At 42.1% G+C, this 24,592-nt stretch overlaps 1 protein-coding gene across 1 annotated transcript in view; it reads left to right on the top strand.

The window, feature by feature from the left end:
• The first annotated feature begins 4,110 nt into the window (after positions 1-4,110).
• The window catches only part of LHFPL3 (LHFPL tetraspan subfamily member 3), a 555,594-nt gene continuing 535,112 nt past the window's right edge, over positions 4,111-24,592 (top strand). Inside the window, exon 1 of the mRNA XM_021682891.1 lies at positions 4,111-4,549. Within this exon, the coding sequence (XP_021538566.1) occupies positions 4,111-4,549 (439 nt within the window). The remainder of the gene's footprint in view (positions 4,550-24,592) is intronic.

The following is a 24,592-nucleotide window of genomic DNA, read 5'->3' as shown; positions in this document are numbered from 1 at the left end:
TGGGTTCAAAACATTTCATCCTTTAACTTACCCAGAATCTTTTAATTGTGTTACACAGTCCAACTATTCTTTTGTTGTTTTCTGTTTTGTGGTCCTCACGTTCATCAAGACACAGTTTGGGAAAAGAGTGGGTCTCACTACTGACTCTTTGTGGCAGTAAGAGAAAAGAATTTTTAACAGTCAAATTTGCGATTTGAATGTTCAGTGTGTCTAACTTGACGTTGTCAGTGACACTGACTTCTACTAGTTATTTAGCACATATGAATCATATTATAGTTTCAAAATACTCTTCTATCAATAGTAACTTCTTAGCATGAATCAGGCTAATTTTATTATTTCTTCCTCCCCCAAACAGCTTTCCTGGTCACATCACATTTGATGAATGTAATGAACTGCCCAGGTGCTGAGCTGTCTGAAGTCCTAAAGTCTGTATGGTGTCAGACAAAAGCTTTACGTTCAGTTTAGGGACAATCTTACTTCTGGTTGCAAAGGGCAAGGTTGGGATGGACAATGGAAGGATTTGGGAAGATGTGGAAGGACAATCTGCATTCACTGACGGCAACTGAAGAGTTTACGGGAGTTCTAGCTCATCCCTAGTTCCAAGAGTGTTGGGAGACCCTGCTCATCCTGGAAATCTGCTCTGGTGCAGGGCAGGCTAAAGATACGGAGACTGGCCACTGGCAGCATTCAGTTCATCCCTGACCGACCCCTCACCTCAAGGAGCAACAGCTCAAGTTTTCAGGGGAATCCATGGGCACACTTAAGTTCATCAGTATACCAACACCAGTCCGTTCCAACTTGCTGTTGACCAGAGTGGACACCTTGAGTGTGCCCCTTGGTGTAGTGATTCTGAGCATGAACCTAGAGGAGAGGCAATTCTAAACCTGGAATAAGGGCTCTCCTTGGGTATGATTCAAGTAGCAAAGCTCATTGAATCATAACATTTGAATCTGAGTCACTCGCCAGTCTTTTCTCTGTCCTATAAAGGCAATTTAAGCACTGAGGTCTAAACTAGGCTTTCTGATTCTCAGCCTTTCCCCTCTCAGCAACCTTCCATCTCAACTACCCCATGGGAGCAGTAAGATCTCTTTTAGGCATTGATTTTAAAGAAAGACCACTTCATACAAGCAGGTTTGGGGGGATTTGAGGACTTGGGAGAATCGTTAGAAATTATTGTCAGTTCATGTTGTAAAGCTATGTCTGCCCCTGGGAACCATGGTCTGCCAGAAGGCCCCATAAATCCGATTACCCTCACCTTTCCTCTTCCTTCCATGCTAAAACTCTTCCGATTTTCTGATTTACCAGCAACTTCAGGGGAGTTAAAACAAATGACACCTCACAGAAGTTCTGACCCTCCATTGCCACCAATGCACTGGTGATGCATCATCGTGATTTATATTTTTAGAGGCTTGCAAGTGTTATATTGGGCTGGCTCATATTTAGGTCACCTTCCCCACCTCCCCCAAATCCCTCTGATTTTTTAAAGACCTTCTGAGAGTCTACAACCATACTTGCAAAAAATTCTTAGTCTTCTGTTTCTTTTTTAAATTTAATTTAATTTTATTATGTTAGTCACCATACAATACATCATTAGTTTTTGATGTGGTGATCCACGATCCATTGTTTGTGTATAACACCCAGTGCTCCATTCAATACGTGCCCTCCTTAATACCCATCACCGAGCTAACCCATCCCCCCACCCCTCTCCCCTCTAGAACCTCAGTTTGTTTCTCAGAGTCCATAGTCTCTCATACTTCATCTCTTCCTCCCATTTCTCCCCCTTCATAAAAAATTCTCAGTCTTCTAAACTTACATGTCTCATACTCCTGTTTAACTCTGTCCTCTTGATTTCCAAACACCTGCCTAAAGGACCTGGAACTGTATTACCTGAATTTCATGCTTATAGGACAAACTGAATATAAGATCCCAGCACTAATCCTTTTAGATTCTTTTTTTTTTTTAAAGATTTTATTTATTTATTTGAGAGAGTGAGAATGAGAGAGAGAGAGAGCATATGAGAGGGAGGAGGGTCAGAGGGAGAAGCAGACTCCCTGCTGAGCAGGAAGCCTGATGCGGGACTCGATCCCGGGACTCCAGGATCATGACCTGAGCCGAAGGCAGTCGCTTAACCAACTGAGCCACCCAGGCGCCCCAATCCTTTTAGATTCTTTCCCAGTTTCAACAATAGCCCCTTCATTATCTCGTGTGTCCCACATCCCTATTTCCACTCCCCCTCTCTCCCCATACAATCTCAAATCTTCAGGTTATCAGATGATGGGCATGGCTGGTCTTCATCACTTAGGGTATGACCTGAATCTTCTTCCATATGATAGGTATTCAGGTAGCAGATTACCTTTTGGAGCTTTCCTTCCTTCCTCCCCAACACCCTCTGCTCCCACTGAACCATTCTAGGCATTCTTATCCATTCCTGGTAGTTTCATACCCCACCTGGTACCCCCGTTTCTCACTGCGGGCAGTTTGGGCATAATGGCCAAATGAGGTCAAGGAGCTTATATAGGTTTTTCATCATCAATGGAAATGAGTGTAGACTTAGGGGTCAAATTCTAACAGAATTCTCTCCTTTCTGCTCACAGAATTCAGTGGTCATCTGGGCCAAAATGGTTTATTACCACTATTGTCCTCGCTGTTGAGCATTCTCATTTCATTGCAACGGGCGGGGGTTACGTGTTTCTTTATATCAGAATCAGAAAGACCCAAAGAAGTAGCCAATGTAAATTAAGAAATGGAGATTGAAAGGCAGGAACTGTTATAAGAGAAACAGAATAACCGTAGAGGGAAAACATTAAGCTAAAGAAATAGTACAAAGTGCAGGTGTAAAACAGCAAGGCTACATGAAAGTGTAAGGAATTACACTGTGGCTCGTTCACGGGAAAATTACTCTGAAATCAACTCTCTGGTTAGCTGGAGCTTTGGGTTGTGGGGGAGGGGGAGATACCTGGACAATGAAAACGATCGATCCTCCTCATGGTAGCCTTAGCACCCAGCACAGTGCCTGGACACAGAATAGTTGCCAATGAGTATTTGCGTGAGAAATACAACACTAGCTGAAGTGCCCAGTGTTTTCAGACAGACTACACATTCCTGTGACACTGTCACTTCCATGCCCCGCAGGCTCCATCTATGGCAGGATTTGTGGGGAAAATGACCTGACTTAAAGGAGAGTATAGGGCATCCATTGGCTACAGTTCGTTTGGCTGCATGGAGCGGGGAAACGCGAAGAGGAAATCAGCTCAGTTGCGCAGATATGAGACCACCCTTGAGGTGTGCCTTTTACATTATCGTCTGTCAGCCTCCTATTCAACTTCTGTCTCCACCTCGTGGAACACCTGGCAAGCGAGGAGTTGGCCAGGGGGCAGTTCTGTGGTTGTAACAGGGAGGCTCTTGGGGGCAGTACGTCTCCCCTTCCTTGCATCTGTTGCCTGCACCTGCCACGCGGCCCCTCTCGCCTCCGCAAAGGTGCAGAGGTCGAAGCACGTTGCTGTGCGGTGCTGAAATGCTCCCCAAATCAGCCTCCCACGCCCGCTCCCTAACACCAGCCGGGATCCTGGGATCGCCTCTAGGATCCCTGTGGGTGCTCCTGCTTCCTCCTTAGATTTCCCCCTCCCCAACTCCAGGCCCGCTTCTCCGGCCCACACCCGCCGCTCGAGGGGCGTTCCAGGGTCGCCGCGGTCCTCTGCGCCCCGGGGCACCCGGCGGGGGGGGATGGGGCGGAAGGCGGGAAGCCGAGTGGGGGGCGCCCGAGCTCGCGCGCCACGCTGCCCCGCGCGGGATTTGCCGCCTTCAGCTGCAGCGGCTGCAGCGGCGGCGGCGGGAAGAGGGGTGGAGGGCGGTGAGGAGGGCTGGAGCCCGGGCCAGGAGGGAGGGGGGCCGGGAGGCTGTGCCAGGCGAGCCGGAGGGGTGCTCAGCGCTCTCCCGCCCTCCTTCCGGGAGCGAGGATGCAGACTCTGAAACTGGCGCTGCTGGGCTGAGGCAGAGGCAGGGGAGTTGCAGCGCGCGCTGCTCGGTGAGTGTGTCTCCTGAGCGCGGAGAGGCGGGGGGAGGCGGAGGACGAGGAGGAGGAGGAGGAGGAGGAGGAGGAGGAGGGGGAGAATGCCCGGAGCCGCCGTCGCTGCCGCCGCCGCCGCGATGCTCCCGGCTCAGGAGGCTGCCAAGCTGTACCACACCAACTATGTGCGGAACTCGCGGGCCATCGGCGTGCTGTGGGCCATCTTCACCATCTGCTTTGCCATCGTCAACGTGGTGTGCTTCATCCAGCCCTACTGGATTGGCGACGGCGTGGACACCCCGCAAGCCGGCTATTTCGGGCTCTTCCACTACTGCATCGGCAACGGCTTCTCCCGGGAGCTGACCTGCAGGGGCAGCTTCACGGACTTCTCCACGCTGCCCTCGGGCGCCTTCAAAGCCGCCTCCTTCTTCATCGGCCTCTCCATGATGCTCATCATCGCCTGCATCGTTTGCTTCACCCTCTTCTTCTTCTGCAACACGGCGACGGTGTACAAGATCTGTGCCTGGATGCAGCTCACCTCCGGTGAGTGCGCGCTCACCTCGGTGGAGGCGGGGGGACCGCGGGGCGCCCGAGCCCGGAGGGGCGGGAGTGGGAGGGACGGGGGCCAGTGCGCGCCGCTGGGTGCCCAGCAACTTAATCCGCTCTGGCGTTGGGGGTGGGTGCTGGAGCCCTGGGAGGCCGGAACCCCGGGGGTTCCCCAGCCCGGCACTGGCGCCTTGTCCCGGGCTTTCCAGAACCTCCCAAGCGCGGGGGACACTACCCGGGGGGACGCGCGGGAGGAAGGGCCGTTGCTGGGCCGAGTCTGCTCCGAGCTGAAGATGGGGAGGGGAGGCCGGCCGCTTAGGACGCGAGCTGGGGAACTAAGGAGGGGCTGACACAGCCAGGCGGAAAGCGGATTTGGAGAGGTTGTAGTGGAAGGAGAGTCAGCTTGCTCTGTCCCTCTCTGGGACTGTTTCTGTCTTTGCTTCAGGAGGGGGTGGTGCTGGAGTGAAACTGTTTCACTCTGTCCCGGGCAGTTATAAAAAATGCATCATCCATCTGGAAATGAGTAAATGCTAATTCTGTTTTGGGTTTCACCCTTTTAAGAAAAATGTAGCTTAGAATATTCCTTAGCGATTCCCCAGATGTCTAGTCCTCAGTTTGCTTCCCTGTCAGCAAAGGTCCTTACATTAAATCCTTCAACAGAGATCTTGAGGGAATCAAGATTCCCTCAAGATCTCATTTTGGGGAAGTGGCTTTAGGGAGATGGGTTGAGAGGAAAACCCCTTTCAATAGCATTTCTGATCACTTTTTGCCCGTGGAGGATAGATTGTTACTAGCTGGAGGATATGAAAGTACTTTTTCTGAGCATCAAAGTTACTTTTAGCCCAGAAAGGACGGGGATGCATTTCCCGGTGGCTTTGGAGAGTCCTGAAACAAAACTAAGTCCTTTCTGTACTTCCGGTGATGCGGATTCCCACTCTGCTAGCCACCTTGGATGCCCTGCCTTCTAAAGGCAGCCTCCTTCCACGTGACACCCTCCTGCTTCAACATTTTTGGGTCCTTTTGATTTTATGGATGATCTGGTTGTGGAAGAATATAGGATATCTCAGGCAGTCAGACTGTCTAAATTGTGTTTCGTTTTATTTTTAAAAGCTGTTACCTTCAAGATTTGGTACATATTCTTCTGCCTGGGGAGGTTTTCTGGGGAGTAGGGGTTTGCTCCCCAAGTTTACCAGAGTGTTGTAGGATGATCAAGTCCTTAAAGGTGCTTGAAAAGAGCATTAAAGTTCATGTTCTTATACTTCTGGTTGATATAAGAGAAACTTGTGGGAGACTAAACTTGTATTATGGAAATATTTGCTTTGCACGAAGTGTGTCTCAGCTGATTTTAATTTGCCGTGTTCTGGGAACACGTTCAGGTGAAAGGAAAGAAGTAAGCACCAACAGAAAAACACGCCCTCCCCTCACACTGTTATCCTCCTGAAATGCTCCAAGCACCCCACGGACACCCTCTGTTTATATATATAATGTCATTTCAGGAGCAGACTAACTTTGAGATTTGGAATAAATTCATGTATTACAGTTGTTCCTGATATTTGGCTCTAGTTTGACTTTGAAGACGATGGGACATTGAGGAAGCAGATGTTTTAGAAAAAGAATTGACCCTGCACAGCTAATTTTAATTTTTCTAAGTCAAATGACCTATTTAGACTGATGATTCAAATTAGATTGTTTTTCGAAGGTCTGAAAGTAATTTGCAGGTGATTTCTCAACAACATATTCTTAAATATTTTTATGAGTTTTTGTGCTCTAAACCCAAGTTTTTTTTGTTTGTTTTTGTTTTATTTTAAAAAAGGAAAGAAAACTATCTTTGGGAAAGAATTACCAGCTTTCAAGTTAATACAACTACAACTATTACAGTGTTTTTTTCTTTTTCTGGAACAGAGCACACAGGAATCGTTCTGGGGTAGTGAAATATGATGTCATGTTTTCAGACGTTTGACATAAATATACTCTCCTGTTTCCCATATGTCAATGTAAAATGTGATGCTGGCCTTCATACTAATGAAGATATTTGGACATTTTTGGACTTCATTTTTGGAGGACTGCAGGCTTTTAAGTTCTAGGCATACTTTCTAAAACCTTTATTTGCAATTTATTTGATATTTTATTCCTGGATAAACCACAGAAGGACATAATTTTATTTATTAATACAATTTATTAATTAAAGAAGAATGATTATGATGACGGGCAGTTAAGAATCAAAGTCAATTATGTTCACAGATTTTTAGAGAATGGGTTATAGAGGATATTTTTGAAGAATGCCACATCTAGCATGGTTTTCTTTTTTAAAGTCTCATGGCACTAACAAGAAATTTAGCATAATGGAAACTATTTTCCAAGTTTAGGTTCTAACCTTTATAGTATTCCTCTTTAATGTTAAGCCTTCTCATACTTAAAATTTAACTGAACCTAGGCTAATCTCAAGTGTAATTTGTAAGCTGTGCAAGATGAGACTTAATGTGCTATTTGCTTATTAGAGACTGTTTAACCTTCACTGGAAGTCAAATGATTAACTTGTGTATTTAGGTATCTAAGCATTCTCACGTAGTAACATCATAAACCAGAGCCAAGTAGAACATAAAATCCCATATGGAAATGATAAGAAGATGATGGAGCAGGAGACTTTCTTGTGAGTTATCCTTTTCATGATTCTGAACAATGAACTAGAAAAAGTACTTAATTTATTGGACCTGGAAAATGATGTTGCTCTTCTATCTAGATATGCGAAGCACATATAATTAGTGGTGCTATTATGAACACCTTGCCCTGTCCCTCTCTCTCCCCTGTAAATCATTATTAACCTCAGTAGAGTGCTGAATTAGGAGCTAATATGTCATACTACTTCTGGATGTAATCTTATACTTATGGACCATGCCTAATATAAAGACTGAAGGCATAACAATAATACATAAAATAAGTAATAACAATTAGAGATGCAAAATTTTTCTAATCTACAGAGAGATAACTTGAGAAGAAGAGAGACGTTTCTTTTTTCTGTATGATTTCTCTGACACTAAAAGGAAAGAGGTAGATCTGTAATTGGCCAGCTAGGGTAATAAAGTCCAGATTTTTTTTTTTTTTTAATAATCAGGATGGAAAAGGAATTTTGTTGCTCTGGGAACGTGGTTCTCTGTTTCCGTGTTCTTGTTCTTTAAGTCAGTGTTTTGGTCTGTTTCCAAGTCTGTTAATAACCAAGTCTCATAAAGGTGTTGTTTTGTTTATTTGTTTTATTGACTATAAGCCATGTCTGGAATTGTTTCCAGAAGCCCAAGTGTTAACCATTATAGACCAAATCTTTTCTTTTTTTAACAAGCTAAAGCATTAAGGGGCGCCTGGCTGGCTCCCTCAGTAGAGCAGGTGACTCTTGATCTTGGGGTTGTAAGTTCGAGTCCCACATTGGGTGTAGAGATTACTTAAAAATAAAAAAAAAATCTTTAAAAAACAGAATAAGCTAAAGCATTAAGGTAAAATTTAAGGTTTTTTAGACATCCACCATGGACTTCTTGGTCAAAGGCAGCAGATGAGGAGGTAATTACTTTCTTCTGTGAAAAAGGGGCACCAGATCCAGGTTGGATTTCTTTATTCAAGAGGGACGAGGTTAGGAGAAGGGATTGCATTTGCCATGTCCTTCCCCTCTTGCCATTTGGCGTATATCAACAAGAAGGGCCACCAAGATGGCAAGGCTCTATGGTAAGGGTTAAGGGCTGAATCGCTCAGTCACTTTCCCCGGCTTCCCACCCTTAGTTTTTCCCAACTTTTGTTAGCCAGCTTGCTTTCTTAAATTGTATAACTTTAGGTGAGATGAGAATCATCAAGAGGTAATCACTGCATTTCTTAGCCTGCAAGGAGAGGCTTTGCAATGTTACATGATAACTATCTCATGGCACCTTGCTCTTTTCTTATAGACCTTACCACCATTTGAGATGATAAATGTGTTTGTGTGTTTGTTTAATGTCTGTCATCTCCAGTACATGGAATGTTCCATAAAGCCATGTCTGTATTTCTTCGTATCGTATAAAGGTCAAGATCATGGACACTGGAGTAAAAAGATGTGGGTTTCGACCCTGGCTCTGACACTCACTAAGTGTATGACCCAGGGTATTAATTTCTCTGGACTTCAGTTGCTCATCTGCAAAGTGGACATGTACTTACCTCAGGAGATTGGTGCAAGGATTAAAGAGCGAATGTGTCTGCTGAGATCAGTGTGTGGTGCAGAGGAAGCAAGAACTACATGAGTGTTAGGTTCGTGTGCTATTACTGCTATGTCTCGGCACACAGTAGTATATGTATGCCATATACCGAAGAGTAGATACTCAATACATTGTTACTGAATAGAAGAAAGAATGAATGATCAATGGGGTGAAAAAGGAGAGATTTAAAATTCCCCCATGCCATGTTGAGAAGTGAATGTCGTATATTCTTTGAAGCCACGATGCTCATCTTTCTCACTGGTTTTTGGTATCAGCAGTAATTGCACTAAAGGATCTCTTCCAACATTCTTTGACAGCAGTGACTGTGACATGACAGCCTAATTCGTGATGAACTTATTCCCAAATGGGGGTCTTTTCTGATGTGGGGATAACGATCTTTATTACAACCATAGGACATAATTGTATCTTAGGATTCAGCAAATTTTTCCTTACCGTTTGATTTCTCATGAAAAACATCATTCAAAATGGAGGTTTTATGTAAGAATCAAAAGATCAGGTTTTCATAAGCGCAGGGGCCCCATTCCAGCTTGAATTTTCTTACATTACCTTCAGGAGCAATCCAGACAGCAGGGGGGTGTATCTTCTGGGCTTTCCTTTTCTCTTTCTGGGCATCATTGCACACGTGTTCTTGGACCTGCCAGGGATCCTGCCCCAGATCTGCTCAGACGGGTGGCCTTGTGTATTCAGAGCTGTGATGCGGGTCTCCAAAGGGGACCAGGTTGGGATTGACTGGCCCTCAGGACATCACCAATTTTTACCATTTGGTGGTGCTGGGCGTATGAGAAAGAGGTCTTGCCTCAAAGAGCTGCTAACTCATCCTACATTCAGAGTTGCAGAATGACCTTAAAGGGGGGTTTTTCAAATGGCAGGGCATTCCAAACACTTGCCCAGATGCAAAGGGAAGAGTGTACAACGGGTGAGGGAAGTTTTCATTTTCTGATGACGTGTTCTACTTCTAAGAATTTTCTATTTACCAAGTCAAACTTAGAAGAAAGTGATTTGAAATGAGAATTTAGAAACTGTTTTTCTTTCTTTCTTTCTTTCTTTCTTTTTGCTTTTATGCAGTGTGACAAGGGATCTGACTCTTGAAGAGATGTTGAAAAATATATTAATGTGAATGTCAAAACAAATGATTTTTATAATAGTGAGATTTTAAGTGAACATCTGTGAAAAATAACAGACCCCGTATAACCCATGCAGTATATTGTTAGGTATTTTCTTCCTTTGGCGCGAGGCTGCTTGTTTAACAGCTTTTTACCCATTGAGAAATGTTAACAAGGTGCTCACATACTTCTATAATGAAATAAATAAATAAATAAATAAATAAATAAATAATTACTTACTTAACCAGAATTGGCATCAAATGCTTAACCTGAAAACAATTATTTAGTGATTAGCACTTACGTTTGGTATGATGTGATCAGAGAATCCAGATGGCCAGGCCAATGCATTGCATTTTATGTACATACCTTAGAAATCTTTCAAAGTGAGCAGAATTTTCAATGAAGGAAAGAGCAGAGCAGAGCATATACCTGTGGGTGGAGTTTGTGGCTCAGTGCATTTCTGTGTGTGGTGTGAGGCAGTGGAAAAGGAGTAGAGAGAACTTCAGATCACACTGGCATGAAGCAAAGAGCAAACACCCTGAGAGAATTCTAATTTGGGGGCTTCATAGCATGATAACTGGGAGAGTTTTAAAGTGTAATTTCCAGAACTTTGGGGGTCAGCACCAGCTTTAATTAATGTGATTTTTGCTTATAATGAGTCAACTGGAATTTTTATTTGATAACGAGGAAAGACCAAGGAGCTGACCTTTATTCTTAATAATAACAAGAATATATTAATAATGACAGAAAGTAAGATGCTGGTTCATATAGCAAATGGTAGGTAAGTTATTTGATGTCTCAAACGTAAAACTGTTATGAAAAGTCATTGGGGCGTTTCAAAAAAGAAACCAACAAAACAGCCTCTACTAGCATTCTTAATGTTTGCATAATTAATAGTATGCAGCTCTCCAACTGTGATTATGAGTCTATGACGCTCCTACTGTGCAGGGTCAGAGTGTCATTCCTGGTTTAAACTGTCGTTACTGTAATCTTGAACAAAATCATTTCTCATCTCTTCTGCTAAAATGAAACAAAAAAATGAGCGGTTTGCAAGAGAAAGATAATTTTTGGACCACTGTAGACATGAACCCTCTCCAACTACTTTTGGACAGAATGAAAGAAGAAAGTAGACCTTTCTAAAGTAGGGTTACTGGCATGGGATCAGCACACCGGGTCTTGCTTACCTGGATTCCGACATCTTCCCATACTAGGGAAACCAGATCGGCAGCACTGTAGGGGCTGTCTCTCTGTGTGCTGAATATGAGAAAGGATCCTAAGTGATAGGCTGAGTGAAATTAGGCTAATTGCATAAAATTCTGAGATTATGACTTATCAATGAAAGGGCTAGTGGCAGAGCAGCGAAAGGTAATGAAATCAGTGAGAAATGATTGTCGATCAGAAAAGAGGCCTTAGCTCAGAAAGAGACAGGCAGAACTTAACGAAACAAGAGAGTTCTCATTCTTTGCCCACTTAGAAAACAATGGCTCATTTAGCTTTGGTATAGAATGCATCACAGGCCCACTTGCTTAAGTGTCTGGAGACTCCTTATGGAAATTGTCTTGGCGGGGGCGGGGGTGGGGTGGGGCAGGGTGCTCTGCATCTCCTTCTTTTGCTTTAATGAAGATCAAGAGTGAGGTTGCAAAAATCAAAATGGGAAATGTGTATCGTCATTGACAGAAGGCTCAGTATTTGAGAAACAGGCAAATAGATCCAGCTGTGGAGAATGACAGGGACAGCGAAGAGTGACACCAAAAAATGAAGTATGAATAGAAGATAGAAGAAATTCAAGGTCGCAAAGCCTGTGGAATTTGATAACATTAAAAGCCTATTGAGGTTGATATCATCAATGGCTTAAAAATATATTGGCACAGGACAAGCAGAGAGCTGGAATGTGCATTACAGTGCAAAGCTGTGTGCAAATCCCAATTCCCAAGAAGGGAAGATTAAGGCTCTGCTGTACCCCCTCCCCCCACCTCTCAGGAGTTATAATAGATTCTAATACCAAGCTATTCAAAGAGAGATGATCGAACTTCCTCTATGGCAGGTGAAAATATGGAGAAATAAAATAAGCCAACCAAAGAAAGAAAAGGTCATTGTGAAACTTGATAAATAGAATTCCTATAGTTTCTCTTTGAAAATCTAGTTACAGATTGTGAAGCTAAATTGATTTCTGTAATGGCTTTAATGGTGAAAGGGAAGTTACAGGGAGTATTTAGGATAAATATATTTACAGAGCATTTTAAGAACATAGATAGTTGCAAGCTAGACTATTAGATTTAAGATTCAGATGATTAAAAACCAGCAATATTGTGGATCTGTGTAATGCCAAATATTAATTAATGGAATATCTACATTTTAACCAGTTAACTGGACTAGAAGTAGCACTGAATAGTTGACATTTCTTAAAAACCTTCGTAGAGAGAAGAATGCTGCACTGCAATGTTTTACAAACTCTGGTTGGTGACCCTTTGATGGGTCACAACATTAGTTGAGTAGATCATGATCAGCATTAAAGCTTGGATTAAAACAATAGAAAATATGAATGTAGTGGAGATAGAAAGGGTTTCGTGAAACCTTTATTTCTTAAAATACTTAAATATGTGTAGGTGGACTAGATTAAAATGTACAGTGTATTGCTTACCTGTGGGCTGTAGTCAAAATGTTTGAAAGACACTATTCTAGAGAAAAGATGATTGTGTGAATTTAGAAAAATAACTATCTCTTCTTTGGAAAATTGTGGAAGTTTTGCATCAATTCATAGGTCATTTTGTATTAGAGGGTAGATTGGGTAAAAGATAAGCTTATTTGAGACATTTTTCTTTGCTTTTCTTTCTTCCATTAATGGCCTTGATTGCTAATGCCTCCCAATTAGTTTGTAGGTGGATTGAAAAAGAGAATTATTTTTCTAGCTGTGATTTGATTGGCCATTCATGCTACGAAAAATGACATGGCCCACCTCTAAACAAACATTTAAACAAGTGTACTTAACCCAGTGCCAAATGGATATAGACTGAAAAGCTTTTAGAAGTTGGAAGGATATTAATAATTATTTAGCAGTCTCTTCATTTTCCAGGTAAAGAAATAGTATTGGAAAAGTACTATCGAGCAACTACCACTTGCAAAAACCTTTAGTTTAGTATATTTAGCCTTCACGGTAATTCTACAAGGTTATATCATTATACCCATTTTGCGGATGAAGAAATTGAGGCTTAAAAAATTGTTCAAGGTCTCATACCAGTGAGTGGTTTGAGCCAAAATCAGACTTGCCCCCTTCCCTGCAGAATGTTGCCTCTGAATCTGAGAGAAATTAAGAGTCTTGCCAAAATTACACCTTGATAGACTTGAGACTCATGCATCTGATTCCCAGTGCAGTTCTATTTCTACTACTTTCGTTTGTCTCCCAACTTTATGTGCATTTGCTTAGTACATATGTTCAATATGCATTTTCACCATGCTGTATCAAGGGAAGGGGCTGATCTTTAACAGGGAAAATAACTGCCAAATGTTTACCAGACTTTTCTCGTCAAGCCTGCTTAGGAGTAGAGAGGTATTCCTCATCTCTCTTCCTTTTCATTTCCCTAAGCTAGAGCTTGGGTGGTTCTTTGCCCACAGCATCCTCTTGGTTACACCTCTGATCTCAGTGCTATTTTTCTGAGACTGAATTCCTATAGGCCAAGGGCTCTGTCACCCATTTCTGCCCTGCATCAAATGCAGGAATGTTCTTAATAGATTTGCTTACCGATGGCGGTGGTGAATGTGGTGATGCCACTGGACAGGATCGCCAAGTCACAGACACAGTTCCAGGAAGGTTAATAATAGACTTGGACAGCTTCTGGAGGCATCAGGGTGAGGAAGGGGAACTGGGCATGTGGCCAGAAGATGCGCATCTTGGCTTGGCCACTTATTGGCTGGATGACTTTGAGCAAGTCATCTAACTACTCTTGGCTTTTCATTTTCTTCACTTCGTTCATTTTTTTCTAAGATGTATGTAATTGTGTTGCAGATAAAAAGAGATCACAAGTTATGGACATTAAAAATATTATCATCTGCCAACTAGTTGTTGCTGTGCATTTACCGACAAAGTAAATGTTAGGAAAACCATCAAAGCTAGGATGCAATTAAAGAAGAAAGCAAATAAAGAACAATCCTAGACAAGCAGGTATCCAGAGTTAGATTTCCTCAATATAGTGAGACTTTAAATAAAGGTACCTATCTATTAGGATTCTCAGGATTATTGAATTAATGCACGTGAAACACTTGTAACTGGACCCGGCACACAGTAAGCCCTCAATAAATATTAGCTAGGTCTACTGTTGTTACTGTTACTCTACCACCACCAAAGAGAGCAGGGCTGGAGGAGTGGGTAGGATTCAGAAAATTTAGTAGACAGAAAAATGGAACTCAAAATACCCAACTTAAAGAAGGACAGTGTCGTTTCACAACTTGTGTATGCCGGACCTAACTTGTTCTGAGGATCCAGTAAGATAATGGCTGTGAAAGCCTTTTAGAAACTGCACGGTGTTCTATAAATGCCATTGTGCTTCCCGTAATGGATTTTGTGCATTACTAACAAAACACCATCTTCAGCTAAGAGTTTAAGTTGGTGTTAACAAAACACCATCTTCAGCTAAGAGTTTAAGTTGGTGTTAACAAAACACCATCTTCAGCTAAGAGTTTAAGTTGGTGTTAACAGGGTCTAGCTCTTCCATTTTATTTGTCTAGAGTAATGACTCAAAGTGTCATTATCTCCAAAATGTATTTTGGAGATAATTTTGAACTGTTTAATAACTTCAGCTAAATAAACTTAAAAAGAGAAGCCATGTTTTGAAGGCATTGTGGACCAGTTGATCTTTTGATTATGGCAAGACCCTTATAAATATTTAGGCATTCTTATTAAGTTCTCCCCAAATGATAGGGAAATATTATCAGATATTACTCAAATTATTTCCTCTTGACAGTTATCAAAAGCAACATTTAATATTCTTGATCTTTAGTAACATCATGACATCATGTAACAGGAACAATTTACAAGTAGCATTTTTTTCTGTGCTGTTTTAAATGTAGTTGTAATATATTGAAAATTAGGTTTCTCAATATTGTGTCTGTGAGTCTTTATTTTTTCTTCCTAAGCAAAGAAAGTAGTGATTTAAGATTCTCAGATTAACGCTCAAATGGAGATTGTTGCTCTCTTTTTAACATGTTAATTCTGTGAATTTCTTTAGCTTTCCTAAAGAAGGCAAGACAAACAAACTCAACATTGCTTCTTATTAGTATTTTCATTTCTTTTTTTTTTTTTAAAGATTTTATTTATTTATTTGACAGAGAGAGACAGTGAGAGAGGGAACACAAGCAGGGGGAGCGGGAGAGGGAGAAGCAGGCTTCCTGCCGAGCAGGGAGCCCGATGTGGGGCTCGATCCCAGGACCCTGGGATCATGACCTGAGCCGAAGGCAGTTGTTTAACGACTGAGCCACCCAGGCGCCCCAGTATTTTCATTTCAAATTTAAAGTCATCAGCTATTGTAAGAAGAGAATATCAGCTTGTACATGTATGACTATGACCCAAACCACTGAATTGAATAATGAACAGATGAACATTCTCTGCTCCGCATAGTATCAAGATCCCATGTGCAGTAAATATCCAGAGTTGATGTTGACAAGAGAATGTATTAAGTAGGAATGCTCCATCAGACTCTGCTTTTAGACATGCAGGTGAAGAGATGTTTGGTGAGCACTGCCCGGCAGTGTCCCAGCTGTGTCCTGGAGGTTATAATGAATAGCTCCTCTCTTCCTGACCTCTGCTGGAAGGGGCTCTCCAGCAAGATGAACTCACATGGGGAAATGGGCCAGGATCTACATACCCCTACTTCACTTTACTGAGCCCCCTCCATTGAGTGCAGGATGGGCTCTAGAGGGAGCTCCAGCCCTGTCATCTTGTGTTTCTCGGAACTTTGTCTTTTATAAGGTCAGGTCCAGAGTCATTTTCCCCCCTGATACTCCTTGCAAGGTAACATTTTAGAGAGTAGCCAGTGGAGGATAAAATATGAAGGGTGAAAAAGAATAAGAAGAGGGATCCATTCAGAATACAGCCAGTAGAACGGAAAGCTGCTTTATCTACCAGAAAAAACCCAACTCCTCCTGGACTTTTCTGTAGCCCTTTGTCTTTATATAAATTCGTTGAAATTAACTCTCTGTAACTTATCTGACCTTTTAAGAAGCTGTTGTGACTTTTCAGTGGCCTACTTTTGTAGAGGACTTGTTGGGATGGTCTTTCCCCATCAGAACATTTTGGCTATTTTTTTCTTAGCCTGGAGATGGACACTTTGGAATAACTTGGACATCACTGGAGAATTAACAGGTCACTGGAGGTAGGTTACTAGAGAATTCAAAAGAAGCAGAGGAATTCAGAACTGCAGAATTTGAAATAGCTGTTTGATCTTGGTGGTCATGAACTATGCATTATGGTTGCATCTCTGCAGCAGCCTGAGCCCGTTTTGGAAATGAAAAAAGTAGAATTGGAAATTACATTCCCCGGGAAACTTTAGGGACTGTTCGGACTTTAAAAATAATGTTTACAGGAACTCACACCATGGACCCCAGCTATAGGCAAATAATACTTCATATGTTGAGAATAGAAAACTGGACACCAAATTTCATTACTAGCTCCTACCTACATATTCTAGTCGCCTTTTCCTTAAATACAACAAAATAAAAAGAAGGAATGAGTGCCTTCTATACCCACACATAGTTGTCTCCACTGGAAGCCACTCAGAGAACACACAAATTCCTTTCTTCTTTTCTTTTTCTTTTTTTTTTTTTTAAGTGGGACCTGAACTCAATCTGGTTTCTATTTTATCTCTTTGGGAACCTGAAGTGCAGAAAGTTCTTAGGAAAATTCAGAAAGCACATTTCCTGCTCAATGCCAAACTTTTTTTCCCCATCTCATACTCACAAAGCATTTTTAAAAATCCTCACCAGAATTCCCCCTTATTAGCCCCGATGCCCCCACCCTGGTCCCAGGGCCTGCCGAAATGTCTGTGCCTGAAAAGGCCAAGCAGAAAATCTGGAACTCTACTGATACTATGGTTCAGTACAGCACACTAGCAATGCTGTGGGACCTCTTAGAATTTGGGGGCTGAGTTTAATGTGCATAGAACAAGGGGGAAAAGTTCTGTAATCAATAAGAGTTCATTTGACAAGTGCTGTTCCCTTCCACTGTGTACTATTAAAGAATTGATTTTTTTACAAAGGTTTCTAAAAAACCAACCTAGTGATTGTGAGAGGTGGTCCCTGAACATTAAAGTTTTAATCGTGATAGATTTATTTAAGAAATAGAATGAGTCTCGCATACAATTCTTTCTCTTTAAGTCTCATGGTGACATGAGCAGTTCATTTGGAATTTATTCTCAAATACGTTAAAGTATTATCTAAGTTTAGTGTAGAAATATGACTTACACGGAGGCAAGCTTGAACTTGTCCAATGAAAGAGAAAGTGACTTAAATTTCTATTGTAGTTACCACATTATTCAGACCAGCCATCATTCTGGTCTTGCCAAACATTTGCAGAATGAATCATTGTTTCAGTTCATCTGTAAACACATTATGCATACTATACTTTATATTTGTGTGTGCGTGCCTGTGTGTTTTTGTGTGTATAGTTTAAAAAATAACAATAAAATGACCACTTGTGTATCCACTACCCACTTTCCTGATGATATCTGCCCAGAGGTAGCCACTTCCCTGAGTTTTGTGTTACTAACCTACATTCCTTATAGTTTTATCACTAATGTGCATATTCTCGAGTCACAGGTTTTTTACTGTTTCTGTTTTTTTTAAGATTTTATTTGTTTATTTGAGAGAGAGAGAGACAGAGATAGCGAGAGAGAGCACGAGTGGAGAGGAGAGGGAGAAGCAGGCTCCCCGCTGAGCAAGGAGCCCGATGCGGGGCTGGAGCCCGATACGGGGCTCGATCCCAGGACCCCGGAATCATGAGCTGAATGCAGATGTTTAACTGACTGAGCCACCCAGATGCCTCACTGTTCCCGTTTTTAAAGGAAATGGTTCACTGTTTAGTATGACTTATGCAACAGATGCAAATACTATTCATTATGTTAAGAAAGTTCACTTACATTCCTCCATTACAAGAACTTTTTAGATTTTGAATGTATGTTGAATTTTATTAAATGCACTTTCAGCACCTACTGAGATGATTAAATGAATTTTTGGAATTAATCAGTACTGATGAAATAGTTATAATACCAGATTTTCTAATGTTAATGCATTATAAAAACAAAGCCAACTTTCACACCCATTGTGAGACTCAGTGTCTAATATCTTATTATTTTTCAAAGTATTTTCATGAGGGCGCCTGGGTGGCTCAGTCGGTTAAGTGACTGCCTTCGGCTCAGGTCATGATCCTGGAGTCCCGGGATCGAGTCCCGCATCGGGCTCCCAGCTCGGCAGGGAGTCTGCTTCTCCCTCTGACCCTCCTCCCTCTCATGCTCTCTGTCTCTCATTCTCTCTCTCTCTGAAATAAATAAATAAAATCTTTAAAAAAAAAATAAATAAAACACCTAAGTAAATCCTCAGAAATAAGAAAAACGTGTAGAATCTTGGGTGCATTAAAGTAGATCTGGAAAACTGGGGACAGGTGCTAAGGAATGAATTATTCTCTACGATAAACCCCTCCCCAGACAAGGGAACCCTTTCCTTATATTGCTCAGTTGCATTGTTCACAAGGATTCTTTTAAGAAGAATGCTCATTGTCTCTGATTTTGAAATGACTTTGTGATGTCTGGCTGCTATGGTAACTGCTATTTTATTGAAGAGTAACATGTATAGTCAACTAAAATTGTCAGCTTGGTGGCATGCTATTCTAGATGTCCCTTACATTCACCAGTTCTCTGACTTCTCACGTATTTGATATAATGTTACTTTGTGGAAGTGCCTCTATTTCCCCATGTCTGGTTTATATGTCAGGTTCCTATTGCTGTTGTGTCTGAGTAAGGACACAGTGTTATTGCAAAGCCTGCTTCTTTTGTCCACAGCAGTGCCATTAATAATCAGGGAGCCCACTACATACCAGGTGCCGTTCAGTGCTCTGTCTGTTGCCCGATCTAATCCTCACTAAGTCCTGTGGTGTGCTGCTGCTGTGTTGTTATTATGATTATTACTACCACCATTTCACTGATGGAAATGGAGGAATTGGAGGCATAGAGAGATTAGGAAGTGTTGCCCAGGATCCTATGGCTACAACCGTGCTTTCCAACACAGTAACCTCTAGCTGCATGCTGCTACTTAAATTTAAGTTAAACTAAAAATTCACTTCCTCAGTTACACTAAGGCACACTTCAGGCGTCCATGTGGGTAGTTGCTACTGTGTTGGACTGTGTGGAACAGAATCTTTCTATCACTGCAGAAAGTTCTATTGGATAGTGCTGTTGAGGAAGCAGTGAAGCCAGGCTTGAGACCAGGTGGTGTGGTTCTGGGGTCCATACTTCTAACTACTATGCTGCACTTTCTTACTTTCTCCTTCTGTTAATAATAAAGGGATTAGTACAGGGACACCTGGGTGGCTCAGTTGGTTAGGTGTCTGCCTTTGGCTTGGGTCCTGGGATCAAGCCCCACGTCAGATTCCTTGCTCAGCGGGGAGCCTGCTTCTCCCTCTGTTGCTTCTGCCCCTGCTTGTGTTCTCTCTCTGACAAATAAATAAATAAAATCTTTAAAAAAATAAATAAAGGGATTAGTACTGACAGTCGATGAGTCGGCTTTTAAATGAAGGATCAAGAGCAAGACTAATCACTAAAGACCGAATGGGAGATTCATTCATTCATTCATTCCACAGATATTTATGGAGCCCCTGCGGCATGATAGACACTGTTCTAGAGGTTGTTGCTGCAGCGGTGAACCCAACAGGTGGGTTCCCTGACCTCAGAGAGCTTGCATTTGGCTGGGGCAGACAGGGATGAACAGTGAAGTACATAATATATCAGGTCGTGATAAGTGCTTCGGGGGAAAGCAAAGCAGGGTGATGATGATGGTGGGGGTATGGGTGAAAAAAGTCTTTCTGGTAAGACACCATTTAAGAAGAGACCCGTGAGAAGGAAGACATGGGGAAGTGAAAGGAGCAAGCCAGTCAGAGGTAACAGCATGCGGAGGCCCTGAAACAGATCAGTGAGCATCCTTGACGTGTTGAGCGCCACAGAAAATGGCGGGCACCCACAGACATTCCATCTCTTCCTGATTATCATACAGCTCTTCAGCCTTCCTTGCCCTTGGTGTGAGGTCACCTTTCTTGCCCAGTTCCTATACCTCTTCCTTTGTGCTGTTGGAGCCCATGGCATTTCTCTTGCAGGTATTATCAGTTTTGGAGGTTGCAGACTTTGGAACATAAATCAGATCTTAACAACCCTTGTATGATTAACCTTGTCTTAATGGGATCACAGGATCCTATTTGTTGGAAAAGTCTTTCTGCTTTCCATGGCCCTCTTGCCTTTATAAACCAAGACCCCTATCGGATCAGAAGTCATTGTATTTGTAAAGCCAGGATGATAACATTATTTTTAGAAGACAATTAAGATGAAAAGAGACTCACCCATGGTCTAAAATTTTTACTTCTGGACTCAAGAAACAGTCTTATGAATCTAATTTTTCATTGTTAATGGTTTGACCAAACATGGAAAATGAATCCCAAGTCTTTGAGTAAACTTAAATCTTTCCAGATGGCAACTACATTGGCAACCTGTAAGGATACATTGAACCTCTCATTTGCCAAGTGTTAGGAAAGCTTTGTTCTGAAAGACAATACCTGGGAATTTGCATGCCCTCTCCTCCCTGACTGTGGCCCTGTCCTTTCCTCCTCTTTACATCCTGTAAGCGCAAATCCGCACTCTCCTTTTCTCTGTTACAATCTAGTACAACTTTTTCTTCTTACTTGAGGACAAAATGAATTAATGAAAGAATGTAAAATATCACTTTTATATTTGCATTGTAAGCATTTTACCTACAGAGTACTTTTGTGTGTAAAATTCTTAGAATAGTGCCAGGTCCATGTTGAGAAGTCCATAAATGTTAGTTGCTATCACTGTTATTCCCAGTACTCCTCTCTCTATTTTTTTTAAGCCCTCTTACCTGAGTGCATCCTACCTTTCTTTGCTGCAGCCCATCTGTGTTTTCCAGTCCCACCCCTGTAACCTGGGCAGCTCACACAAAGTGCATGTCTCCTTTGGTGAGCACTGAATCCCCTCCTTGTCCTTCTAATTGATCTGCCAATGGGAGCTCCTATACCCTGGCAACTTTAAAAAATTCTGTGCTAGGTCCTGTTGAGATTTCACTTATTCACAAGCATTTTATCATCTAAAGGGAAAGCCTCAAGGCTGAAGACAATCTAAGCCCGTTTCTCCAGGAGCAGAGCTTTCTTCCTCCTCTCCCAGTGTAGGGTGGATCAGGTGCGCCCACTGCCACGTCTCCAGCCAAGAGTCTGGGTCCAGTGGGTGTGGGCGGGATCCAGGAAGAACCAGTCACCTGCTCCTCACTGATCTTCCCATGACAGCTGAGGCTCCCACCCTATTTAAAAACAGTCCAGAACAGCTTGACAGTTGGCAGCTGAGCAGGAGTGAGTCTTTAACTGCACTGAGTAGGTAGGTACCTGATTTCAGTTGGTGGAGGGGAGCCTGGGAGGGTGACACAGAAAGGCTGTTTTTCCCTCTGCAGTTCCGGATGCCTCATAGAGGCCCTGAATGGGTTGAAATTCACTGATTTCTGTTTGTCCTGTGCTTGTGAGCGAGCACTAAGAGCTCTGACATGTTCACAAAGCCAGGCATTTTGTCCATTTTATATTACCAAAGAGAGAGAGAGAGAAATAGAGCATACTGTGGGCCACTCTGTGAGGAAGTGTACAATATTTAGCAATTGCCAATGTTGGAGGAATTCACATTTTAAAACTACCTGAGCTCATAGGCAACAGCACCAAGGAGGAGTAAATTAGGGCACTCTGTGCTAATGTCGTGTGATGTTTGATGAGAGGAGATGAGCAGCGGGATGTATGGGAGGGATCACAGTTTTCTCAGAACTTCTTAATATTCTGTCATTGAATCATGTTAGTTCTTTTTATTTATGTCTCCTCAGGCTTTAATTTAGGTTTGTATTCCTGATAGATAACAGTGATAATTTATTCATCTGTATATAAATAAAGAGCACATTCTGGATGTAAGAAGTATTTGCAAAGTGAGAGTAATTCCTGTAAGATAAAGGATAATCCTTTATAACTACCTAACATCGGAATGATGGCCCCTTATTTTCTCCATCGACGCCTGGTTGGCCAGAGATTAAATAAGCTGTGAGCAGCAGTGCCTAATAGAGGAGGAAGGATGTGCTTCAAAGCGTGAGCAGAACCTGCGTGAACTCCAAGCGCTAATAGCTGTTTCCATTTAAGGAGCCCTGGGATATACCAGTGCTGTGCTGGATGCTTCACACGCTGCACATTCACTTTTCTTCACACTCTTCAGTGGGGATTTTTGTTATTTGCTGATGATGTGACTGAAGCTCAGAGAGGTTATGTGACTTCTCCGGGGCTACCAAGTGGAAAAGCAAGGCGTGGTTCTGTGTCTCCTCTTTCATTCATGTCTGTCTTTCTTTCTTTCTCTTTCTTTCTTTTCTTTCCTTTCTTTCTTTTCTTTTCTTTCCTTTCTTTCTTTCTTCTTTCTCTTTTTTTCTTTCTTCCTTTCTTTCTTCTTTTCTTTCTTTCGAGTGAGAGAGCGCATGAGCAGGGGGAGGGGCAGAGGGAGAGGGAGAGAATCCTCACAGAGACTCCCGACTGAGCTCCATTCCAGAACCCTGAGATCATGACCTGAGCCGAAATCAAGAGTCAAATGCTTAACCGACTGAGCCACCCAGGTGCCCCTATGTATTTTTTCTAGTTCATCCTTTTTTCCTCATTTTCCACTCCCATTGCCTTCCCACCATTAGACAAACCATTAGAATGAGTCTGATGTGTATCCTTTTGTTCGTGCGGATTCTTGCAAAAAGAAAAAAAAAAGCTTTCTCTTTTGTTCTCCTGTATTTTTAGTTTCAGTCAATGGTATTTTACTATAGATTTCTTTCTCTTTTTGTTATCCATTTATTTAATTTAAAGCATTTTTTAGTGCGGCACTAGGTTGTGAAGATCCATCTGTGTGGCTGTATGTACTTCAGGTTCATTATTGCTAAAGGCTGCACACGACTCGGGTAGTATCCACCACATTTCAGCTGGTGACAGACTCCCAGATTGCCCCTGGATCTCCAGCACACCAAACCACCCCACAGTGAACACTCTGTCCACGTCCCTCAATGAACCTGCGGGGGATGGTTTGGCAGTCGGTGGCCCGTAGGGAACACATACACTGACTCTGACCACATTGGGTGAGTCTGCTGTCCAGGCAGGCTGCTCCAGTCCCCATGACTGCCAGCCATGCAGGAGTGCCCTGGATCTTCTCATCCCCATTGACACTTCCAGTTGTCTAGTTTTTCTAACTCTCTACCTCTGGCCAGTCTGTGTGGATAAAGTGATATCTCATTGTTTTAGTTTGCATTTCCCTACATTTTTGAAGTTCAAAAAAAAAAAATCATCTCTTCATATGCTTGTGAGTTGCACTTCTTCTGTTTCAACTTTGTATTCCAGTTGAGGGGATGAAGGTCATGGTCAGGGCCCTGCCCATCTCTCTAGACCAGCACTGTCCATTCAAAATATAATACAAACCACATATGTAATGTCAGATTTCCTAGTAGCCATGTTAAAAAAGGCAAAAAGAGACAGGTGAATTTAATTTTAATGATATATCTTGTTTAAATCAATAGATACAAGCTATTATTTCCATAATCAATTGATAAAAACAATTATTAATGATATTTTTAATATATTTTTTCAAACTAAGTTTTTAAAATCTCGTATGTACCATCTCAATTGGGATGCTAAATTTTCAGTGATCAAACTGTTACTTTATACAAGTAAAGTTTTGTTTAACAGAGAAATACATGGTTTATAAAATGTTGGATGTACCTGATTATTAGAAAGCCCCCTTCTCTCTGATTTTTACTCATTCATCATTATATTGCTTTCCATGGTGACACATAAGATGTTTAATCTGTTTTTGAAAGGACATCCTGATAAGCCTTGAATTATAGTTCTTGATGTTTTCTTTCCCCACAGTATCTTCTCTTCTTGGTCCCCAGTATTCCACATCCCCTGGTTGTACCTCATGACATGGTTCCTTCACTTAGTCACAGTGGTCCCTTGGGTTGATGGCATTGCAGATTGTCCATGTCTTTCCAAGATGGGGCATAGAAGCAGCATGTTTCTTCAGGTGCAGTCTGTACATAGGGCTGTGTCCAAATGAATTTTAGCTTCCTCTGACCCAGACATTCTGCCACCACCAGAGTCACTTGAAACTGAGTTAGCTTTTCACAATCACATTTGGACTTGGTTAACAATTGCTTCTTGTCTGGTAATTCATCTACTGATGTTCTTCAGGTATCCAGTGTATGTTTAATATGCCTATAAAAGTACAGATCAGATGTGACCTTCTTGCAATAATTTCTAAGCAAAGAGAATCAATCTTATAAAAACAAAATTTCTATATATTTTTTAAAAGATTTTATTTATTTATTTATTTGAGAGAGCATGAGCAGGGGGAGGGACAGAGGGAGAAGCAGGCTCCATAGAACCCGACGCA

The sequence above is a fragment of the Neomonachus schauinslandi genome, chromosome 12 (assembly GCF_002201575.2).
Source record: "Neomonachus schauinslandi chromosome 12, ASM220157v2, whole genome shotgun sequence".
NCBI lineage: Eukaryota > Metazoa > Chordata > Mammalia > Carnivora > Phocidae > Neomonachus > Neomonachus schauinslandi.
This window is presented reverse-complemented; position numbering and strand designations above follow the sequence as displayed.